The sequence below is a fragment of the Bactrocera oleae genome, chromosome 3 (genome assembly GCF_042242935.1).
Source record: "Bactrocera oleae isolate idBacOlea1 chromosome 3, idBacOlea1, whole genome shotgun sequence".
NCBI lineage: Eukaryota > Metazoa > Arthropoda > Insecta > Diptera > Tephritidae > Bactrocera > Bactrocera oleae.
The window spans coordinates 27,730,037-27,754,350 of record NC_091537.1 but is presented as its reverse complement, the minus strand read 5'-3'; the positions used below and the strand labels follow the sequence as shown (position 1 = coordinate 27,754,350).

Sequence of the window (24,314 nt, the reverse complement as noted above, 5' to 3'; positions counted from 1 at the left end):
GACATTCAAGGCTAAATCAGCAGTAATTGCACTAACAGACGTCATCCTACCGAAATGATTAACTCAAATATACAAATTGAAGAAAGAAAGCAATCATTTATAAGCGAACGAGACGAAAAACTCGAAAGCTAAGTCTGCAGACTAACGGAATAAAGACTACAAAGGGTTGATATTTTTACCACCGTATTACAGGCATGCCAACATATGTTTAACTCAAAATTTATTTAATTTCGGCTGCACCGAAGCCATAATACTTTTCAAAGGTGCATTTTTTATATTATGGAAGGGTATAAAAAAATATTTTTATCTTAATTTTGGTCGGTCAGTTTTCATAGCAGCTATATGCTATAGTTGTCCGACCGGAACAATTGCAGCGATGCTTTGGAAGAACCCTTGTCAAATTATAAAGTTTTGCATACAAGGACTTAATTCCGATCGTTTAGATTATATGGCAGCTATATGCTATAGTTGTCCGACCTAAACAATGTTTTCAAGATTGTTGCGATGCCTTGAATAATAATCTGTTCCAAATTTCGTACAGAAACCTTGTGAAATAAAAAGAGTTTTGCATACAAAGACTTGATTTTGATCGTTCAGTTTATGTGGCAGCTATATGCTATAGTTGTCCGATATCGGCTGTTCCAAGAAATGAGCTTCTTCTTAAGAAAAGGGACCGTGCAAATTTCGGATCGATATCTGAAAAACTGATTCTACTAGTTTGACTAGGTATATACCTATATACTACAAAATTACAATAGTTTATAGAATAGGTGTAATTAAATGCTTTAATTATTATTAATATGGCAAAGGGCTTCACTGCTCTCGTTTAAGATTTTAATATTTTTTTTGATATTCAAGATATACAGTGTCGGACAAAACTAAAGCACGAAGTTCACCTTGTACACATTTAGTTAAAAACAAGTATTGCCATATTTTTAATTTTTTTATGAATATAAGAAGATTATTCGTTTAAAACAAAAATTTATCAAGCTGAACCTCTTTTTATTACAAATAAGATTTTGACATACAAAATTTTGGCATAATATAAATATAAATATTACGACAAAATTAAAGCACCAAACTATATTTACTTATTTATTGACCTTGATTTCAACATAGTTCCGTTAAAATTTCAACTGTAGTTAGAAACCGTTATTCGAAGAGCATGTTGAAGTAATTTTAATACAATTAGATTAGTCATTTTCGTTCTTCGGGCTCCCTAACCATAATTCATGGAGGTGGCACCACGTAAAACTACTAGCCGTGAGGATATGGATAGTGCGCTCCATAAAAAGAAATCCCTTTATATCAGCTAGATCAATCCAGAGCGAATTGGGCTTTAATATTTCGTGCAGGTCCATCCAGCGACGATCTGTAGAAAATAACTTCATAACATGCAGAAGTGCCAAAAAGCCATACATTTCGCACAAAAATCGAAAAACGCGGCTGGAATTTGCAAAAGCTCACGCTAACTGGAGTATTACAAAATAGAGGAGTGTACTTTTTTCTGATAAGTCCAAGTACAATATTAAAGGAACTGATGGATTAAAGCTGATACGAAGAGCAAAAGGTCAACGTTTGAATCCGCGTTATTTACAAGGCACTGTATAGCATGGAGCAAGTAACGTAAATGTCTGGGGATGTTTCTCAGATCATGGAGTAGGTCCGATCCATCAAATTAATCACGGACTCGTATTTTTATACAGAGAGGTCTATCTATTCGTAAGCATGCATTTCTTGAGAAATTTTTTCTACCACTATAACAAAAAAAAAATATTACGATTGTCTGCCGCTTTTACGACAGTCAGATCATCGCAAGTGCCGTTTCACATTGGGACGCAAAAGAGTCTCATACCAGTTTATTGTGGGTGAGGGGACGACGAGGAAAGACGAAGGGACCGTGCTACTCGTGTTCGGGTGGCACGCTTTGTGTTCTTGTTCGTAACAACTCGCTGCTACCCTTTTCAGCATTCCTTTTCACTTTCAAATCCTTTGAATGGTTGCAAGAGCGCTCGGTTTCAAATGAATTCGATCGCAAATTTGAGTTCTGTTATCTATTTTTGTATGTAATATGCAAATACGTATGCATAGAATAATAGAAATATTATGACAAATTGTAAATAAGGAGAAAATTAAGATATAGATTATGGAGTAAAGAAATTATGAATTTTTAATACGGAGTAAAGAAATTATGAGTTTTTAATACTTAAAGATTAGGAAATTCCTATTATAAATTTGGCCTTGAAAATATTAGTAGCGGATATTCAATACATTCTTGTGGATTAGGGAATTCCCGTCTTTAGTATTTTTTTGAAACTATTTAGCGGGTAGGTACTTGTATTATGCATATTGTTCTACCATATTCATGGTAATTCATTGCAAGCAAAATGTGTGACCATCATCTCAACATACAAATGAAATACGCAGCACGCAGTGTTGCGCGGTGTTGCGCAGTCGAACCGCACAAATATTTACGAACATTTTGTGAAAAGGAATGCAGAAAAACTAGACTCGAGTTGCTGGACTCTTTTTGACCGTGTGAATGCCCAGAGCGACACCAAAAGAAAATTTGAAAAACATCAGACTCTTTTGCATCCCAATGTGAAACGGCACTAAGCGAACGCATATTTTGCACCGACTAAGAACTGTCATCCGTCTCAAAAATTATTTGCGACAACAACAACATAAAGTAAACCTATAGTATATTGTCCGATAATAACGGCAGCTTTTATGCTACGAAAATTAGGCATCTATACACTTGTTTTGACATGAGCACTTACAATAACAAGAATATACGGCTTCTGATCGGTTTTAATCGGTTTGACAATTAGTATTTTTGTATAATACAATTATTTTAGGTTGTGACTGTGTAACCGACATTTTTATCTATAAATAACAACTTAAAGAAGTAATTTTCTTATTTTAAATATTTATAAGCGCTGAAAAACAATTAAGCAAGCATTTGCTGCAGCGTGAAGCAACAAGTAGACTAGCATTTGAAAAGAATTTCAACTATTCTCATGCATTTCACACATAACTTCAAAAAGAACTACACAACAATAAAACACATGCAATTAATTAAAGCTCAAAACACATGCACACATAATCAATAATTATTGAATTAGGTCGTTATGAAATATACAAAAAGTTTTTTAAATTCAAAAATATCTAAATAAATACAATCTATACAAAAAGGATCTAAATAGAAAAAAAACTACAACTAAATTCTAAAAGACGTTGTTCAACGTATTCATAACAATTAATTTCTTTTTTACAATTCCAAGTTGGAAATAGAAACTTTTGTATTAGTAGTTAGGATAGTAGATGTAATTTGGTGCTAAGTCTACTCACATCATGAATAAAATGTCGATACTCAGGTCTTGATGAAATATTTGATAGTTTTCTGATTGGTGTGGCAAGACCATGAATACGTCTCACGTCTTCGTTCTATGAAATTGATGAATTTTGAAAAGAATCGCATGTGGAATATTTTGCATATAAAGGTATATAGACATAATTTAAGGGTATTTTTTTTTAAGGTTTCTTAGTTACGACTTAATTATACACAAAAACATGCATATTACATACTCGACTCTGTGATTATATTGTTAACAAAGTTATTATGAGTTGTCGTTTCAACTATTTAGCACAATATATATGAGGTAATTAAGTTGAGTTTACTTTGAGTGAAGTATAACGTTTACGGAAATTTATGTAAAATCGTTTGAATAAAATTTGGATTTTTTTCTTTTATTTTTTTGCATTTGCTTTAAAAGTTATATCAGTTTAATACGAAAATAATGAGAAAATTGCTTGGAAGCTGCAATACTAAATCATGTAAAAAAGTGGTGTAGGCAAATTGGAACACGAATTTTTCTTTGTTTTGTATAAACGGAGAGCGCACTTAAACTTAGACATACCAATTCTGTGGTGCTTTGTGGGCGCTTCGGTAGTGTTTTGCATTCCGGTGCATGTATTTCCAAATCGCTGCGGTAGGTGGAGAGCGTGAGGCCTGCATTATCATTTTGCGCACCAATGCTAAAAAGTATATGTAAATAATTGCACATTTAAGCTCGAAAAAAAATAAACACCTTAAATCAGACGAAAACCGTTTCTTGCCGGAAAAGACTATCGAACCGTTGCGATTTTTTATGGACCCGCCTTGTGACATCATATTCGATATATCCTCCTCGGCTGAGAAAAACATCTCCGAGGGATTTTCCGAAGTCAGCGATATTGTGCGCTGCACTTCGCGCGTCAGGTGATCAGCACCGTTGGTGAGCGGGGTTTCCGTGTACTGCTGTAACGGCAATGGTATATCGGCGATTTCATATTCAAGCGGATGAGAGTGTGGTGCTGAGTGCGACATTTCATCGGGAATCTGAAAACACATGGCAAAATATTACAAATAATTATATAAATAATTAATGAGGACATTCACCTCCAACTCGTCCTCTACATCTGCTTCGCCGGTTAACCGCGAATCGGATATGCTGGTTTTCGGTGGCGAAACGCGTAGTGTGTTATTTTGCGACTGCGATTTGGCTGTATCCGAGCCACGCCGAAATGCCATCTGCAGCTGTGATTCATTTGAGTCCTGACGCAACACTTTCTTCGATGGGCTATCCAAAAGGCGCGCATATGGCACCTCGACAGACGTTTGCCTGCTAAATGTAAACACATTAATGTCCAAAATAATCAGGGCTGTTGTGAAATCAATGCCAAATTTACTTAGTTGTCAGAATTGCAAACTAATTCTGATTTTCAATGGTGTCACAGAATCTGATTGGTTTTTGTCTTTTCGAACATACACAAAACCAATATTCGTATCAGCTGTTAGCTAATGTGATATTATATATTATTATTTATACAATTATATTTTAGTTTACTATGAGATACGCATTTTAAGCAACAAAATGATTAAAATGATTTTAAGAGATCACGGTAATCCACTTGATGTCCGAGGGAGTGAAAGTTAGCTTGCATTTACTTGTATGCTTGCATGTGTTTACTTACTTACTTTAAAGATTTATATTACTTTATCGCCTAAATAAAGATACATTTGTAATGGTGTTGAATTACGTTTTGTAAATCCTCTTCAAATATATGGATAAATAAACTCAATAATTATGGCATTTTGCCATATCGAAATGGAAATTCGTTAATTCGTAACAATAAAATAAATTTATATCTTCACTTACATTTCAAATCTGTCAACGACTATCTTCTTGCTTTGTTTCTGATAACAAAACAGATACAATTGGTTTCCGTGACACCCAAAACCGATACAATTTCTGTTTCAAACATCAAACCAATAATATCTGAATTCATGACACCTACTACATTTTTTATCGTTATGTTATGTTTCAATTCTGTTTCAGTCAATTATCAGATTCTACAACACCCCTAATTGTTGCACCACACTTGCTACTCACCTATTTGCGGTGTACGAATACCGCTTATTGCGTCGCTCAAGCGTATTGGGCGAGCCTATGCTCTCCCGCGACTTGCGCCCACTAATGTCGGGTATTTCAATGGCATTACTTATTTTCAGCTTTCCACCCACTTCCTTGCTGCTCAACTCCGATTTCTTGAGACTGCCGTTACGCAGCTCTACGTTTGGGCGATAATGTTTGCCTTTGCCGTTAAAATCGTTACTGTCATGTAGCGAAACCGAATGCAAACTGTAGGGTGGCGTATGGAACACCAATTGACCTTGATGTAGTATGCTCTCGCCAAAGCCATAATCCTTGTTGTTGTTAATTATGCTAAAAAAATAGAATAATTAATGTAAATATTTCCGATTTTTACCGAGTCTTGAGTCGCCTAACTAATAACGTGCTATGTTGTAGTTGTCCTGTATATCTTGTGCGGAGGGTTTGAAAAATTTCAAGCCGTTGCGATTGCTGCCGAAGAACGCGCAACCGCCAATGCAGCCGCAGCGTGAGATCTCCGTGCCGGTTGAGGGAGGCGGCGCAGGCGCAGAATTACTATTGTTTGTAGACCATAAAAACCATAAGCGCTTGTATTTGGCGTCGTGCTCACGCAAAAAGCTGAAATATAAAATTTTATAATAAATAAATCCGGCAAATAACATTATTGGTATATTTTATTGTATTGATAAACTATCTCACTTCACATTCAAAACTTACTTGTGCTGCACGATATGTAACTTATGATCAGGGATGGGCAACGCAGATGCACCCTCGAGCAATATCGGCCCCAACGAAGTGCAACCAACTTCGACCCAATTCTCGAAAAACTCCGTCTCATACGCACGTTTGCTCTCTGAGAAACTGTCGCGCAATTTTCTATTGTTCTCCTCGCGCGAATCGCGACGTTGCGAAAACGAATTAGAGCTGCGTTTCGGCTTGCCAATATGTGGTTGGGCTTGTGACTCGGATTTTATGGAATCCTGTTCGGAACGACGCATTTTGCCCGAACGATTGCTGCCAGTAGTGTTGGTATTGTAAGAGTTGGTGAGATTCGAGTAAGAACTGCCGTTATGCATGAAGAGACGCAACAGTATGGATGGTAGTAAACCGGAGATGCCAGACTTAACACGTTGGCCATGCAAATTACAGTTAGCCAAACGAATGGGAGATACCTAGCGAAAAGAGGAATGATTAATAACATTCGAACAATATGAGCATTAAAGCAAATTCCATACCCACGCATGCAACGCTGTACCACTCTCAATTAGATACACATCTACTGCATCTATAGATACTCGCGTCATTTTGTATTTGATGTCCTCGGCTGAAGGGCATTTATATTTATTCTCTTCTTTGGTGTGAGGGCATTGGTTGCTCGGCACGCCGTGATGACAATTGCGTACGGTTTTGGGAGATTTTAGACAATTTTCGGGATCCACTGCCAGCAGCACCAGGGTCTCCAAGCCGACAACTATATTGCAGAGCTGTGGTAACGTAAGCTTTCCTGACAACTTTCCTAGCTGCACTTCAACTAGCCACGAATACTCCAAGGTGTCTTCGTCAAGTGCGCAGCCTTCGTTACTAAACATGGCATGACCGCGTACCTGCACAGCTGAGAGCAATAAGTGCCCCTGATTTATATGCTTATCGCGATTCGGACGCACTACCAGATCCGAAGTGATCAAATATGAGGGACTAACCAAAACTTGCAGCGTGGTTTCGTGAAAGCGTTTATTCATCTCGAAACCGAATCGTTCTATCAAAACAACTGGACATGGCGGATCGTTCTCGTTGCAATTCTTCATCACATGTGCTTGTATATCGTGTATGATCAGTGAAACTATCACTTCCAAGGGGCGATATAGGCGTGGATCGAATGGTTTTTGCTTCTCCTCTGTTACAGTCACCTCCGAAATGGACTTTGTGGCTATATCTTTCTCTTTCGACAGCAGCTGATCTTTCGGGTTTGCTGTTGTGCTGGTTGAGGTGCACTCCTTCAAATTAACATTTGACTGTTCCATGTCGGTGAAGTTTTGATCTTCTCCAAATATGTTTTCTTTTAAGTTTATAAAGTTACGTAACACGTTACCGTAACACATCAGTACCGAAGAGCCGATCTCCAGTTCGACGGTTACCTGATCAGCTGCTAGGGTGGCTGGATCGAATTTATGCTGCTCGGGTTTTTGCCAAGAGGACACAGGCGACTTTCGTATTTTAGGTATGCGCATTGGGCTCAGTAGTATTTCTTCTTTTTCAGGCGTAGTGATATCAGCTTGTGGATCGGGACCCAACGGCGGCACAGGATGGTAAACGTACTGAATTGATAGTGCTACAATCGGAACAGTCCAACAGTCTATCCAACCGGCGCTGTAGAAAGAATAAAACAACAACAAAAAAGAATACAACTTTTTTAATAATGTTCCTAATTTAAACATATTAATGATTATTAACCTGCGCTGGCATATTTTTCGCCATTTCTTCGTATACAATTCCGGACGGCTTTTAACGCGGCCGCCGCGTGTCAAAAGTCGCGCGTTTTCATCAATAGCCAAAACAATGGGACGTGCCGAAGATACCTCTGGCACATACAAACTTAAATCTAAACCTTCGCCATGTATCCAAAATTTGAGCGTTACTGTTTTGGGCAGGAAATCATCGAAGGGCAGCGCGAAACTCATATCGAATACGTCGCCACAGAACGCCAAATGATTATTTTCCTGATTCGCACTCGAACAATCGATCCAATTGTACTCATTGCAGAGCATTAGAATCTCAAACTCATTCAAGAGTATGTTAAATTTGCATGTGTATGGTACGAAGGCTAAAATGTCGGGTCTGGCTTTGCTAGCCCAATCCTCGATGAGATCCTGAAAGAAGCACTTATGCTTGTAAACAATGAAAGCAGTCGCTTTGCAACCAGTTAAAGCGATGCTCCAATCTTGCGGCGCGTTCCAAAGTGTTGGGTAGTGTATGCGCACTTTATACTCAAGTGACTCCAACTCGGCTAGACTGCGGTACTGCAGTGAAGTGGTGGCCTCGACATGAAAGAGTTGGCCTTGAATTTTCGAAGTGTAGCCATCAGCATGTGTTACCCACGGTATGGTCAACTCCACATATGAGGCTGGTCCCACGGTAATATGCATGGCATTTGTTTCTTTTTCTTTTGAAAAGAGTATATCAATTGTGGCTTCACTCAGCACACAAAGTGTAACATCGAATGATTGGTAACTGCGCAACTCACCCGGCTTGGGTGTCGGTGTAACTACCATCTCTTGCCAATCGGGTGGATAGAAAAAATTGAAGAGATGATCACGTTGACGATCCGCCCATGGGCCATAACTAAAATCAGTGCCTTTCAAACATTTTATATTGATACCCCAAACGGGTGGCGAGGGTTCAACGACGTCACCATTGGCCAGAATAATTGTCACTGGTTCTTCTGGTACCAAACCGGGCTCGTCCATATAAAAATACAATTCCATTTGATTACACATCATAACGACAAAACCCTCGCCCATGTAGCGTGGCGGTTCATCCACCAAACCGGTATACTTTGGGCTGGGTGCAAACATAACTTTTGCATTCTCCACATTTGCTTTCACAAAATGCATGAAATGGTCGAGCCGACATACAGCAGGTTTGGTACTGTACGTACAGTGCGCCTCCTCCACCGAAATCGACAGAGTTGTTGGTGTCAAGCGATTGCCGAAAACAAAACGGCCTGAGCAAATATCCATCTTAATGACCGGTATCAAATCTCGCCATGTGGTGGCTTTCATTGCCTCCGAATTCTTAACGCTCTCGCGCTTACTTTGGCGAGCATTTTCCATGTTCATAGTGTGTTCTTTAAGTTTTGAACGCTCTTCAGCAGATAAATTATCAGTCTATAACAGTAAGAGTTTTTAATCGGTTTTAAAATTTGTACATACTTTATTATGAAAGTTTACCGGTATTAGAAGCGACGGCTTTAATCCAAACGTTTTCTCCAGTTGATCATAAAGGTCGGAGCGGTTATAGATGTGAAGCTCAAACCCATTTAATTGCACAGAGAGCCGTGTATCCGAATGTGAGAGATCTTGAATTAGTATCATTTTCGATTTAGTTTTTTCAATAATTACATTTTAATAAATAGCCAACCTTCGGAAACATCTTTGGGAACATAAGATCGCCACCAACGAAATATAAAATAACCATCTTGAACGCGTACGGAATAGTCGAAGGTTATATATACGAAATCACGGAACATGATTTTTCCCGCCAAAGGATTCAATGCTACTGAACCTGAAAAAGAATTACAACAAATTTATTTATATCGTGCTTATGTTTAAATAGAGAAAGTTACCAATTTTAAAGTATGCGCCTTTTATAAACCATCGATTAACAATTTTTGTTATAAAAACTCCAATCAGGCGAGAATTGTAAAATGTTATATAGGTAACCCAAGTTATGGATGTCAGTAGAGAGCATAGTAGCCATATCTGGAAATTTCAAAAAAAAATTAATTTATTGCTTTATATAAAATGATTAACAGGATTAAGGGGGGGTGGGATTAATTCAGCAAAAACTATCATGTTTATTTAAATTTTTTGAGACTACGCAGGAAAAACCATTTATTACAACCAATGGTACATTAAAGTATGACATTCTAAGAATGTTATGTAAAATTTTTACATATAAATACTACAAAATATGGCAATCTCAGTAATAATTCGAAAGTGTCTGAGAAGCAAGAGGGTTGCGGTGCCCCTGATAACTTGGTGCTGTGTATCGTACTGTTATAAATCTTGAAACCCATCTAATTTTAAACTAAGTGCTCTACAGGTTGCAACACACCGGTGTTATTTACCAACCACCCACACTTCCCATGCATATGATCAACATCTATTTGACAACTTGTTGACTGAGGTCAAACACCCAAGCTTCATAATAAACAAACACAAAAACAAAAATGTAAATAAACAAAGCAGCCAAATCAAAACAAAGCTTATGCGCATGAGCTGCTTATGTCAAATTCATAAACATTAACAACATTAACATGACTGTGTTTAATTTGCATAATTCGTAAAACACCTAAACACATCTCCGATCGGGAGTTTTTGGTTCTCTATACAGTCCAAAAGTAGCAAATACTAATTGTAATTAGGGATAATGGTTGTATATTTTTCGCTCATAAATAGTGCTAAACTCCAGATTGATCCGTCAGATGCTCTATGTAAAATTTTATTTATATTTGTATATACGTACGTATATACATACATAATATGTGTAGATATACGAGTATATGTATGTACGTAAGAAGGCTTCCGAAAAAAATAGGGCAAAGATGTCGCAACTATAATAAGAAGAGATAAGTATAATTCCAACCAAACCTAAAAGAACAAAACGAGGCATAGAAATTCAATTGATTTTTAAATAAAATTTCAATGATATACCAACAAAAAGCAAGAGTACAGCTGGATGATTGGACTTGCTTCATAGATTTATCAAACAAATATGCTTTTAAACCAGCTTTTTTATCGGAACAAGCGATAAGATTTTCATAGAATAGAATAAATAATATTACACTAACACCATGAATCATTTTAGAACTCATATTTATGTATGTGTATATGTATATATATAAATATATATATATGTATATATTCGTATGCATTATTGCAAATAAAGACATATCTCATATAAGAACAAAGAAATCTAAGTTATGTGGTATATCGCAGTCTTCCAGAATGCATATGATAATCTGCCATTGCTATAAATATTTTTTTAACTGATGATGTTAGGCTTATTTTTATTATTATATTATCGAAGCAATTGGTACTTACCATTGGCGCATCCATTTTCATGTTTTCCAGCGGTATGTGGCTGGTATTGTTCCAGGTTCCCGCTTCGGGGAATCCGAAGTTGTTATCAGTCTCTTCGACAACCATTTCCATCTTGTAATTGCCTTATTTTTTTATTCTTAAAACTAACGGATTAATCAGTCGCAATTGATTTTACAAAAAGAAAAACATACACATAGATAATAAATATCACATCCCATTGGCGTAATTTACACTACACTTCTCCTTATATTTTTACATTTTATATAAACTTCACACATTCCAACATCATTTACTACTTAACATATTAATTTTATAGAACGAAATTACTGCAATGCTATTTTGCAACTGCTGTTCAAACAATCTCTGGACTTCGATTTTTCCCACTTTTGGCATTGGGGCTGGGTCCAATTGGTTTTGTCACTTTTCGACTAATTTTCAAAGCTAATAAATAGTTCAATTAGACTCGCACACGTTTTCGTTCATCGCAAAACACTCGTCCTGTTCGATAACTAGGTTTTTAAACACTTTTCGTTGAAAATAGATAACTAGAAATGTAAAATTTAATTAAAAATAAAATTGGGATAACATTCTCAACTACTCGACTAGACGACATCTTGTGAAAACTCTTGACAGGCTGTCAATTAAATGTCATCAGTACCCAATGACTGCTTTTGGCTGTGTTTCATGAGAAAGAAGAAATTGGAGATCATTAAAGAAATCAATATTTAAATTAAATTTCAAACAAGTCGACTTTAATTTAGAAATAAAAAATATATATTATACCATTTTCAAATTATTTTCTAAGTCTTGTTGCTACCTATTCTCACAGTAGAATAAATAAAGAGGTAAATTTATTTATTAATAATCAATAATTGCATCATAATGTTATCCATTATAATAACATAAGTATGGTACGTTTTATGAAAAATAATTTATTGCTTTGTTTATTTTTTTAGAAATGGTCTTGCCTTACGCTGGAGTTACACTATCAAGAATTTGCTTTCAAGTTGATCACACAAACTAAACTTGATAAACAGAAAATTTCTAGTGCATTTGCATTTTGGGCACAATTACGACTATTTGGCGCCGCAATCTTTTTGTATGGATGGACAGCGGAGGTCCTTAGCATTAAAAAAAATGTATACGCATATACCCGCCTCAGGTTTATAGTTTTCAATATATTTGTATTTAAAGTTCAACCAAGGATGACACTTGGTTCAACAATTGTAAAGTAATGCATACTCACAGTTTCAAGAAATTTGTGTGTTTACCAGTATTGCCACATTCTGTGTTGTGAAAAATTAATGAAAAAATTTTCTGGTTATCATATAAAGGGACAATGGTTCAAAATTAATATGAATTTTGTTTCATTCATATGAATTGTATATTATATATTCTTTAATAAATAGAGATAAGTTATATCAATTATATCGCGTCGAACTTCTTTCTGCACTGGCAAATGTGTAGAAAGTGTGTTAAACATAGTGCAATAGCGTGCAATACGATATCAAATTTTTTTACTTTAAATACAAATATCTCAAAAATTATAAGTCGGAGGCGGTCTGTAAGCATTTCTTTTAATTCTGAGGACAAAAGAATCGTAATTTTTCCTCAACTTGAAAGTAATTTCTTGATCGTGTAACGTCCGGATTACATTCGTGCATACATATACGCGTAAGGTGATAATTTTTGTTACGCTGGCTCTCAAACTATGGAAATGCCTAATGAGTAAGTTAGTCAGGTTGTGACAGAGAACGTAAACGGTCAAAGTGCAAATCGAATTTTGAATGATGCTCGATTAAATCCGAATTGATAGTTCACCGTATTCTAACAAAGTCTCTAATATATAGCGAAAACTTAAAAAAAAAACCATTCCGCAACAGAAAATATCAATCAGCAAATTTCGTAGATGAGAAAAGTTAATGCAAATCAAAATCTATATCCAAATACAATTATAAGGTATGCCTTTGAATGCAACCTTGCAATGACGCCATATATTCAGCGTTTTCTTGTAGTTTTTCTTGCAGCTGTCATTTTTGACAGTCGCCAAAACGCATTCAACGACATATCTTGCTCAACGCACGAATTAAGCGGTTAAATTAAGGAAGTTTTGTTCATAAACTCCAAAATCCGCGTGCTAAATCAAGCAGGAACTAAATAATATAAAGAAAATGTAAGACGTTGTTATTTTCTGTTGTTGTTTATATGTGATTACTAAATTTTTTCGAAATCTAGAGATCTGACGAAAGACAACTTTATTTCAACATTACCGAGGAGAAAATCGTGATAGTTCGGGTATAGAAGAAAATAGAACAAAAGCGAACGAAAGAGACATTTTTATTGTAAGGAGTGAAAATAGAAATTCGCTAACAAAATGTCAGGAATAGCAATTACGCGCTTAGGTGAAGAACGCAAAGCTTGGCGCAAGGATCACCCATTTGGTTTTGTCGCCCGTCCAGCCAAAAATCCAGATGGCACTCTCAACCTTATGATTTGGGAATGTGCGATTCCCGGTAAGAAGGGCACCGCTTGGGAAGGTGGTCTCTACAAACTGCGTATGATCTTCAAAGATGACTACCCAACATCACCACCAAAATGTAAATTCGAACCGCCACTTTTCCATCCTAACGTGTATCCCTCTGGAACAGTTTGTTTGTCATTGCTGGATGAGGAGAAAGATTGGCGCCCCGCCATTACCATTAAACAGATATTGCTTGGCATTCAAGATTTGCTGAATGAACCGAACATTAAGGATCCAGCGCAGGCAGAGGCATACACAATCTACTGTCAAAATCGTTTGGAGTATGAAAAACGTGTGCGGGCTCAGGCACGTGCAATGGCTGCCACTGAATAGAAGGACGAATAAAATGCATTTCGCACATACATAAATACATATATTAGTAGTTAGGAGACGAGAAATAAGGGTAAAACATAGGAGCGTAGTTAAAACGGCGTGCGAATAGTTGAAATGCGCGCTTGTTCTGCGTTTAGACGTAAACGGTGATTTAAAGCATTTTCGAAAATGCTCCAATGCTAGTGTTCTCCAATACTTAGGAGACAAACTAATTATTTAAATTATTACTGTATTTGTCTATATACATATATGCTCCTACTTTTTAATGAAATAAATCTAATGTATTTACACATGAATTTAAAATATATAAATAAACAGAAATGAAAAGATGTGAAACTCTCAAGTGGGCTGCATCTCAACGTAGTCTTTATGTTTTATTCATATTGCTTAATGCCTTTGACACTATTTCAATTTTTAAATTTTGTAAGGTTTAAATGCATATACAATAATACATAATTAAGTACAAAAATTATGCGAAAACTTTTTGATTTTTCTGATTGATAGACTACTAACTAGACTAGATTTAACTAGAGAAACAGGTTTAATTTTCTACAAATAAATAGTCGGTTCCCACGACAGTCGGGTCTACGTAGCCAGAATGGTCACGGATTTTATCCGGCCTAGGACTGTCAACTCGGCAGAATTTAAACTAAAGCAGAAGTTTAATGGAAAGTTGTAACTGTAATAGTATAAAACGTTGCTCTAATAATTTGCTGTTGGGTTGCAATATTTGAAAGGACAATAATACCGCTTTCAGACAGTCGTGCTTAATCGGATTGACATTTTTATTCGGGCAAGGATTATTTCGGAACCGTTTTCTGTCGGTACAACAACAACTGGCATGTGGATCCTAATACTGCTAACTAACCTCAATTTTTGGCATGTATAGCCTTCTCACATATACATTTTGTCTTTGTTTAATAGGTAAATATGTATGTATGTACATACTCGTATGTGTACAGTAAATGCAGTAAAACAAATATAGGAGAGTTGAGAGATTAGTCATACTATCTTTATACCAGGGATAACAAATACAATCGTAAAGTTCTCTGTGGTTACGCATACTTGTTGTTATAGCAGCTGAGGAAGTATTGTATGTTGTAATATTTAGGGGTGGGTTGCCTTAGAGGCCAAAGCCAGACTTTAAATACAATAGCCAACTGACTTGGTTATCTGATTAATGCCTATCTGGGCTACCTTTAGCATTAGACCATTCATCAATACTTGTCTTGACTTTAATAACCTAACTTTAAGCTAATTGAGGACAAAGCTAACTGGGATGACTTCATTATCGGTACATCGCCGAATCGACAACCGCGAACGGAATTGATGATGAGGTTGTTGTTGTTGTAGCGGCAGAATTCTGCCGAGTTCACAGTCCTTGGCCGGAATAAATGCGGGTCCGTTCCAGTTACGTAGACCCGACTGTCGTGGGAACGGATTGATGATGAGGTGTCCGGGATTGCCTCAATTATCGATTTAATGGACTGCTTCAATTCAGTCAAATTTCTGGGTTTTGTTTTGCTTGACATAACCCCATAAAAATAAGTCTGTGTCAGTCAGTTCAGGTGACTTTTGGGGCCAGCGGGAAGTGGAGTTTCTCATCTGACATAAGCAGGCAATTTATTAAGTTATTGTCTTCTTCGGCCATTTCAATCCTTTTTTGGCAAATTCCATTCGGTTGGTAAATCTAGAGGGTTTAATCGGCTCGTTATTTGAACTTTGTGCGGAAACAGGTTTACGTCAATTTGAATTATCCCTTGTAATGACCGTCTGCTAATTCCAAGTTGCGCCGATAAGTTGCGAGTTGTAACTCTTGGATTTGCGTGCATTGACGATGTAACTGCTGCGATGGTTTCTTGAACACAAACATGTTAACCAACCACTTAATGGTTCATCTACTCGTGTACGAGTGCCGCCAAAATCCCGTCTGAATTCCCTTTGGACGGAAATGACGGACTGCAAAGCATGGTACCGCTGCACAAGCTTTCTTTTTTTAAAAAATTTAAATAATAACCTGCCAAATAAAAAAAAGTAAGTCGATTACGCACACAGAAAAAAGTTATTACGGTTTGATTTTGCACTGTATAATCATAAAAAACGCATTGTCGTCTTTAGAAACAGTCTAACAGCACTTCAGGCAATATTATCTTATGAGATTGAATAGTCTTATAGTACTGGACAAAAAGGTTTAGACAGAAATGAGACACAGACTATTCAGATATGGAAGCGGCGCACACTAAACCTCACATAAAAATAAAAATAATAAGATATATGTACGGTGAGTTCCGTTGCACCGAAGCTAGAATACCCTTCACAAATAAAATAGTTTCAATACAGGAACTTGATTTAGGTCGGTTAGTTTGTATGACAGCTACATGCTACAGTGGACCGATCTGAACATTATATTAGGAAAATTTAGCGCTGCTTTTACTGTCAAATAAAAATGTTTCTATACAAGCATTTGATTCCGATCGTTCAACTTGTATGACAGCTATATGCTACTTGTATAATAGTTTGATATCGGCGGTTCCGACAAATTTCTTGAGGAGAAAAGAACGTGTGCAAAAGATCAGGTTGATAATGCAAAAACTGAGGGACTAGTTTTCCTATATACAGACAACCGGACTGACAGATGACAAAAGCTAAATCGACTTCAGCTCGTGACGCTGATCTTTTATATATATATTTTTTATAAGTACCTGCTCCCTGTTTCTTTTAGGGTGTTACAAACATTATGGCAAACTTAATATACCCTGTTCAGAGTATACTTAGGAGGGACTGATTGCAAACTTTTGCCTTCGCGAACATTATATGTATATACTCTGAATAAGTTCGGACAGGGAATACTTGTACAGGTTTTTGGTATATAGGTTACTGCAGTCTGAGATGTTATATAAAAAAAATTGGTATTTGGTCCACACTTGGAGCAAGGGAATCGGAGTAACGATGCAAAGGAAACACTTTACCTCTCTTATTTCAAGTGCATTGTTAGAATTTCGTGACACGCAGGGTTTGGAAGATGTAATGTGAGAAAGAGGAGAGCACAATAGACAATAGAACCCAATGCATACCTCGATATTAACCTACCTATTTAATTGTAGGTTCATGAAAGTTATTGCCCGTTCGATCCCATCGGGGCGACATTTTTCAACTCAGCGAGTGTAAATTATTTATCAAGATCTTTAATTTACCGCCTCTTTCTAGTTTTGTTTAATTTATTTAGTAGGAAATTGTCTCAGTAGAACGTAGGCGAAGAAGTTATTGCCTAGCTTGAGCACCGAATTAATGGCTAGTGATCGAATGTCTCTTAAGTCCTAAGGGACACAGCTAGCGTGAAATTTTGTTCGATAGTTTATACCTTTAAAAATAGCAATTAGAATTTCAAATCGATATCTCAAATAGTTTTTGAGTTGCAGCCATTTAAAGAGTAAACCCTCATATTCATAAAAACCTCTTAGATAATATACACCGAATGAATGCATGTTGGGTCGCAAGTAAATCAACATCTTAACTAACTTGCTTCATGGAAATGATGTCGCAGAAGAACTCTCATCTATTGAACTTGTGAACCCCAGAAGACTCGCTTTGAAAGGTGAGTATAAAAGTAGGGCAACACCATGTGAATTTTGTAAACCTATCCTTCCTTCATTCTTTTATTCGTTGCTGATTCGACAACGACTAAACGATAGATCGTAACTGTAAATACAGATTAAGTTGGCACAATATAGATGCGGAAAGCGAACCAAGGCCCTGAAGCTTCTACAACAGTCTGGTCGACGCAACTGAAACCGACTCGCATCTTTTTTTGGCCAAGAACTGTCAACAAGGCAAAATTTTCGGGATGTGCTCGGCCAGCAAAGCTTGGATTAGATATTGCAGTAAGTTAAACTCTTACCTAGACTGCCGACCACTAACCACCACTTCGCATGCCTTCTCAAGCTCACCCCTCTAACATTCTCTCTTATCATCCAATACTTCACTAAAATCGCTTATTTCCTCATCTACCGTTAGATGACGTTGATGACACCATCTAATCATACAATTAATATATTCAGTATACATGTTACAAAATAACAACAGCGAGCGATTTGATTGAAAGTGCGCTTTTTGGCTCCTCAGTTCCATTAACGTATACTGGTAGTCGTTTTCGTCAACACACTATGTAAGTGTTGGGATACGAGTATATGGTATAGGATATACCTACATACTTACTCCTGCCATAAGTTCTGTTACAAGTTTAGGCAGTTATAAAAATAAAACTATGATACGCGTTTTAATAAGGTTAATTTCATTTAGTAACGCATGTATAAAATGAGCGATGTAAAAAATTTGAAGCGAAATGGTCACCTTATGCTTTCACACGATCCCTCAAAGCATTCGGAATGTTATCAATAGCAGCACGCACAGTATCTGTTACTGACGATGCTTCTCGAACCAAAGACTTTTTGACAGTCTCCAATTTTCTGTGGGGTATTCAACAGGCCATGTTCTCTAACTCTGACCACAAACTCTAATCCAATGGATTCAAATTTAAACTTCTAGACGGCCTATCATCTGTAGCTATGACAGAAGGAATATTGCTTTTAAGCCACTGTTGGGTGGGTTTTGCTTTGCGTGCTGGAGCAGAATCTTATTGAAAGATCCAATCTCTCCATCGAAGAAAGAATTGCTTAACTGCTCTACTCCGCCTTCTAAAACATCCTGCTGATATAATTTCACCCCAGTTTCAGCCCCTTTTTCACAGAACTGAGGAGGTGTAATGCATTTACAGGGGACTCTCCACTTGTTACAACATGTTCGCTAATCAGACCATAAGTTTGATGAGTTTGAAGGTATCTAAATATAGATTTATTCAAGTTAAATCAAGAAACGGCTTTTATTTATTTATATTGATACACTTTATTATTTTCTAATGGTTTTCCGCCATACATATACATATGAATGTAAGTATGTATGTATGTATGTATTAATTAAAATGTTTTGCATATTTCATTAATATTTTTAATAAACTTAATAGCAGTTATACATACATATTTACATGCTTACACATATATGTAAACATACATACATTCATACATACATACATATGTAAGTATATTAAATCTGAATATTAATACATATTTACTCATAATTAGGTTGTGATAGCTACTTAGTTGAATATGCACACATATATGTATGTATGTGTTTGAAATAAATATTTATTGTCTTGTACATAAGTTTATGTGCTTACTTAAACATGTATCTATGTATTTAAATACCTATTGCACCCGCGAACATGGCCTCTATGTACGCTTTTAATGAAGGGCTCATTCGATATATGCTCGCAATTCGCTGCGTGAGAGATGTTTGAATCTTTATTATAATATTTTTAATAAATCTAAAAAATAATTAGAAATTATGCACATACGTATGTATATCATAACAGAGAGAATGAAGTTGAGATATTCTTTAGTTATGTACATATTTATGTTTATGGAAGAGTTTTAACATTGATTTTATGCAAGTTTTTATTATTATCTGGAAAAGAATTACAATAATTACAACAAAAACATAACTAAAGATTTCTGTATTGCAGAGAAATCGATTTTGAAAAATTGCATTTTCCAAATTTTTCCACACTACATATGGTATGTACCTATATACATATATATACATATGTATATTATATATATACATGTATTTAATTTTATTTTAAAACATTCGAATATACTGACGTAGAGCTTTCGTATATCTTTAGCTTTATGTATATACATATGTTACATTACTAAGTAATATTAGCATTATTTATTTTCAATTATTTCCGTAGCATTAATAATTAACTTTGGCATACATAATAAGTTGTGATTAAATCGATAAAGTTAGGAAAATACTTAAATTTACTTTATTTTAAATTTATATTACACAATGAAAAGAGCTTTCAAGTTTTTTCTCTACTTTCTACATATTTAAGCTTTGATGATGAAGCTTATTTGATTATCCGAAAACATTATTGAATACTTATAATATTTTCAAATATTTTCATCTACAGAGATTCCATTCGAATACTGTACGTTTTGTGCATAACTGTTTCTATTTCGTGATCCTGCTTCTCTTTTTCTTTACCCAATCTTGCTTTAAAAGCATTTGTAGTACCACTCCCAGTGCTTGCGTGCCTGCCACATTTCATTCTATCAAATGGCTGCCTCCTGCTGCAGGTTCTCTTTGTTCTTCTGCAACAGCAGCAACGAGTTGGGCGATGCCACGGACATTTGCATGAGTCCAGCGTTGGGACTGGGACTTTCGCTGGCCTCCGGGTTTCGTAATTTATTCTTGCAATAGTATTGCTTGTGTGCCACATAGGTCTTCATGTAGTTGAAGGAAATATCACATGTTTGACAATATTTTTGATTTACCGCTACTGTGGCATTCTCGTCAGTGGCAGCATTGAGCGGTGGCGGTGGTCCAATAGCGGGTGAGCTGAGCGCTGGTAGTGGTGTGGTTGCTGGTAGGCTGTCTCCTCCAAGTTCCAAGGGTTCAGTTTTAATATGTGGCATTTGCTCGGCGCCCAGACTGTTCAACGGTGGTGGTGCTGTCAAGGTGGCAGCCAATATTGTTGTGTTGTTATTGTCCATCAACTGTGCCGAAGTCGTTAGACTGATGTTAGACACTTGATCTAGTGGTTCGCTTTTTATGGTGAAATTGCTAAAAGAAAATATTAAAGATAAGCAATTAAAACAAATGTCTAAAGTAGAATAGGAGAATCACGTCGCCGCAATGATAGGTGTCCTAACTGGACACTGCCCCATTGGCACTCACGCGGTGAGGCTAAAGATTTCGGAGGACGCAGCTTGTCAAAGATGTAAGGAGGAAGATGTGGTGGAAACATCTAGACACTTTCTTTTTCAGACTGGGGTTGAACCATCTCGGTGACGGTCTTTTGGCATCACGAAAACTCTGCCTTTTTACCTAACCTAACCTAGGATAAGATAATGGTAGCATCTCGATGTTTCAAATTAAGAAATACATATTCAGGATTTCAGCAATCCTTTTGAATGCGGTAAATTGTAAGAAAAAAAAGTATTCTTCCACCATGACAATGTACCCTCTTACATCTTATTTGGTCGAATTAATTTAAAGACTAGTTGTAGGCTTACAAAAAACCAAATTTTCAGACAGCTTAAAGAATTGGAGCTTCGCTGAATTAAGTTAAAAGAAAACTTTGTTGAGAAATAAATTGCAATTTTTCCAAAATTTTCGTTTTTCTACACTAGTTCTTTTAGTAAAAGACGCCTCTTCTGCTTGTTAACATGATCTGAATTACAAGATTCATTTGTAAAAATATTTGAGAGTAACTGAGGACCATTTTTTAAAGCTCAACTTGTGCAGTTATTGGAAACTCGTTTTAGGAAATTTTTTAGTGTGACCCTTTCTTAGAACTGAAAAGGCATTCACTCATTTGTATATTGTGGAAAATGTAAATATCATCGGACAGAAAAAACGGGTAAAGTGACAATTGATACTAAAAATACGAATACTTACCCACTCTCGCCATTCAAACCAGCTACATCCGAACCATCCAGGTCATTGGCTTCAGGGGAAATTGATGGTGAATGAATGTTGATGTGAGGATGCACCAGTTTCATGTGACGTAGCTAGGAGATGTCATTAAAAAATTGTACTTTTAGACTAATTTGTATTTGATGATAGTATTTAACGGAGTATATGTTTTTGTCTCTCAAACTTACCACGTTGCCCTTATAGGAAGATGAGTAATTGCATAAATCGCAATTGAATATTTGTTGTTGCTGTTGTTGTTGCTGTTGAGCTTGCAGCTGTAACTGATGTTGCTGTTGTTGCATAGCGGCAATTTGCTGCGCTAATTGTTCCTGATTCAGTGTAGAAGCTATGCTGGGGATTTCCAAGCCCTCATCTTCCAGGATACAAGACATGTAGTGCTCCTCATTAAGGTCGGTGGCTTTCTTGTCGAAATGCATGCGGATATGGGTGCGCATTCCACTGAAAAAGAAAGTATATAATATTCAACTTCATATTCTAAGTAGCAACGTAAAGAGCTTTCTTACCGTAGAGTGTTGCCCTTGTAGCGGCAGATGCTGCAGCGGAATGCCTTTACGGTGCCATGCGTCTCCATGTGCTTTCGACTCTCGGTGGCTGTCAGACTAACAACATCACAAACGGGACATTTATACATGTTTTGATTGGGTGCCGAAAGTGTTGACGTGATGTGCTGTGCGCTGCTTTGAGATTGCTGTAGTGCGGGCGGCGGTGGACATGGCAAACCATTTTCATGGATAGTTTTGCATTTGCTACATTTCTCCTTAGTCAGAGGCAACTAGAATTTGATTCAAAACTATAAAAAATCTTTCCTGTATAAAACATCCTTCACGTCTTACCTGTCCAGTTTCGGCTGTCGCAGCTGCAGCTGCCACGGCTGTTGCGCCCGTTGTGCCGCCCCCCTTGGGGCAGTAGTAATTTTGATGGGCACGCAAATTGTCGAGTGACGTGTATTTTATGCCACAGGCCGCACAAATTAATTGCTGATAGGCGACTGGTGTTGTTTCAACACTTGCAGCCGCACCGACCCCAAGAGGCGACGTGTTGGCTACTTTGGCTTCACCTTCACCAACCTCCTGATTACGTGCCGAACAGTAGTGTTGCTTGTGTGCCAGATAATTTTCGTACTTGCAGAAGACAATGTTGCACTCCTTGCATTTGGAAACACCCTGTTTGACATAAATTTGCGGTTGCACAGCAGTGTTGGGTCCGCCAACTACATTACCGCTATTACTGGCCGAAGCTGTGTTACTCAAAACGGGCATGCCGAGTAACGAAGACTTTGCTGTTGCAGCAGAAAGCGCCGCTGCAGCCAACTCAGCGTGTGTCGAACCATTACCCACATTCGCTGGTGTGCTGTTATTTACTGCAGCTACAGCGGCCGCCGAGAGCTTTAAGGCAAGTTCGAAGTTTTGTTTGGCTAGCAATGGATTCATAATATTGGTTTCGGAGAGTTTTAGCGCTAAATCGGCGGGCAACATTGAACGTAGTGGTAGATCAAGCATATTGCTGGCGGCGGCAGCTGCCACCAGCGACGCAGTCGAAACATTTACTGGTGGTGACATTGAAGACGTGCTACCGGCACCGGAACTTCGTGGACTTATTGCACGTCGTTTTGGCGATGGACTCATCGAGGGACTGTTTGGTAGTGAGGGTGCGCATACAATCTGTTCGGGTGTTACTGTGCCACTTTCATCCATTGACAAGTTCTCCTTACTTGCCTCCAGTAGAGTTTCCATATCCATACGTTGCTGATCGGGATCTGCATAGGAGGAGGCCGAATGAACGCGTTGTCGCTGCAGGCTGACATAAGAGGTTGGCGAACGGCGTAGTGAGAGATCCAATGGTGCAGACTCACTGTTGCAAATGGAAAAGGAAAGTGGTTCACATATGTTGTTCTACAAATACTTGTTTTTGTGTAGATTATTAATAAAATCTTTTGAATATATAACGCTAGTAAAAGAATATGAGATTTCTGAATCTTGAAACGCAAACTAATAAATCTATTTTTATGTCTTAATTGAGGAAAAACGCATATTCTTCTCATAATTTATAATTATTAAGTTTTTTTATTCATCAGATAAAAATTCTCGCGATAATAATTGGTAAAATTAGCTCGGCACTCTACATTTGGAATTAACCTTTTAGTTCAAGCTTTTACTGAATATATAGACAAATTTTTGGATTCATCATTTTTTGTGTTTAATAAATTGGTTGCGAGTGGTTACCCCAACGCGACCATATAGTAAATTGTGAGGACCCTGAAATTTACTGTATTCGGGAGGTTTAGATTTCAAAACCTTTCATTAATATAATAATAGAAAGCTTCGTTACTTACCGCGCACCATCTTTTCGCTTTGGCGTTGATGTCTCATTGCGATCGCTACTACGTCCAGCATTTTTCTCCATAGGAAGCGCTTCGCTGTTATTAGGTTGCGAAGGTTGACGAACCGGCGGCGTTTTGACCGTCGGCATTTGTGGGATATTTGCGGTTGCAGCTGCGTTATTGTTATTCGCCGCAGTATTGGGATTTAAACCACTCATATTCAAAGCTGTGGCTAATGGCTTCAAATTACCGTTGTCCAACATATAGCAGGTTGTATCAGGGTTTGAAATGGACGCCGATACTGATGATCTGAAGGATTAATA

General features: G+C 37.1%; 3 protein-coding genes and 1 long non-coding RNA gene across 13 annotated transcripts in view; 2 read left to right on the top strand and 2 right to left on the bottom strand.

Moving 5' to 3' along the window:
• Window positions 1–11,847, bottom strand: part of tweek (transmembrane protein KIAA1109 homolog tweek) — a 30,177-nt gene extending 18,330 nt beyond the window's left edge. For 4 of the 10 annotated variants that reach the window (XM_036375362.2, XM_036375379.2, XM_036375371.2 and 1 more), the window contains exons 1-12: window positions 11,258–11,846; window positions 9,778–9,913; window positions 9,573–9,716; window positions 9,383–9,510; window positions 7,887–9,319; window positions 6,671–7,802; window positions 6,153–6,607; window positions 5,832–6,053; window positions 5,436–5,768; window positions 4,442–4,664; window positions 4,092–4,381; window positions 3,921–4,038 (exon numbers count right to left, since the gene is read on the bottom strand). In XM_036375362.2, coding sequence (XP_036231255.2) covers window positions 3,921–4,038; window positions 4,092–4,381; window positions 4,442–4,664; window positions 5,436–5,768; window positions 5,832–6,053; window positions 6,153–6,607; window positions 6,671–7,802; window positions 7,887–9,319; window positions 9,383–9,510; window positions 9,573–9,716; window positions 9,778–9,913; window positions 11,258–11,368 — 4,725 coding nt within the window. In that variant the 5' untranslated portion in view covers window positions 11,369–11,846. Of the gene's footprint in view, window positions 1–3,351; window positions 3,448–3,920; window positions 4,039–4,091; window positions 4,382–4,441; window positions 4,668–5,435; window positions 5,769–5,831; window positions 6,054–6,152; window positions 6,608–6,670; window positions 7,803–7,886; window positions 9,320–9,382; window positions 9,511–9,572; window positions 9,717–9,777; window positions 9,914–11,257 lie in introns of all 10 variants that reach the window. The other 6 variants (XM_036375320.2, XM_036375341.2, XM_036375348.2 and 3 more) reach the window with 4 other exon arrangements.
• A 74-nt stretch (window positions 11,848–11,921) lies between these two features.
• On the top strand, window positions 11,922–12,611 carry LOC118683210 (uncharacterized). Its single transcript, XR_004979120.2, has 2 exons — window positions 11,922–12,102; window positions 12,214–12,611. It is a non-coding gene; the product is annotated as an uncharacterized lncRNA (long non-coding RNA).
• Window positions 12,612–13,269: 658 nt separating this feature from the next.
• lwr (ubiquitin conjugating enzyme lesswright) lies at window positions 13,270–14,474 on the top strand. Its single transcript, XM_014235558.3, has 2 exons — window positions 13,270–13,430; window positions 13,493–14,474. Exon 2 carries the CDS (start codon window positions 13,632–13,634, stop codon window positions 14,109–14,111), a length of 480 nt encoding a protein of 159 aa, XP_014091033.1. The 5' UTR covers window positions 13,270–13,430; window positions 13,493–13,631; the 3' UTR covers window positions 14,112–14,474.
• Window positions 14,475–19,001: 4,527 nt separating this feature from the next.
• ush (Zinc finger protein ush) overlaps window positions 19,002–24,314 on the bottom strand; it is a 184,882-nt gene continuing 179,569 nt past the window's right edge. Inside the window, exons 7-12 of the mRNA XM_036375222.2 lie at window positions 24,004–24,300; window positions 22,505–23,522; window positions 22,175–22,443; window positions 21,839–22,109; window positions 21,633–21,745; window positions 19,002–20,795 (exon numbers count right to left, since the gene is read on the bottom strand). Of these exons, the coding sequence (XP_036231115.2) occupies window positions 20,285–20,795; window positions 21,633–21,745; window positions 21,839–22,109; window positions 22,175–22,443; window positions 22,505–23,522; window positions 24,004–24,300 (2,479 nt within the window). The 3' untranslated portion in view covers window positions 19,002–20,284. The remainder of the gene's footprint in view (window positions 20,796–21,632; window positions 21,746–21,838; window positions 22,110–22,174; window positions 22,444–22,504; window positions 23,523–24,003; window positions 24,301–24,314) is intronic.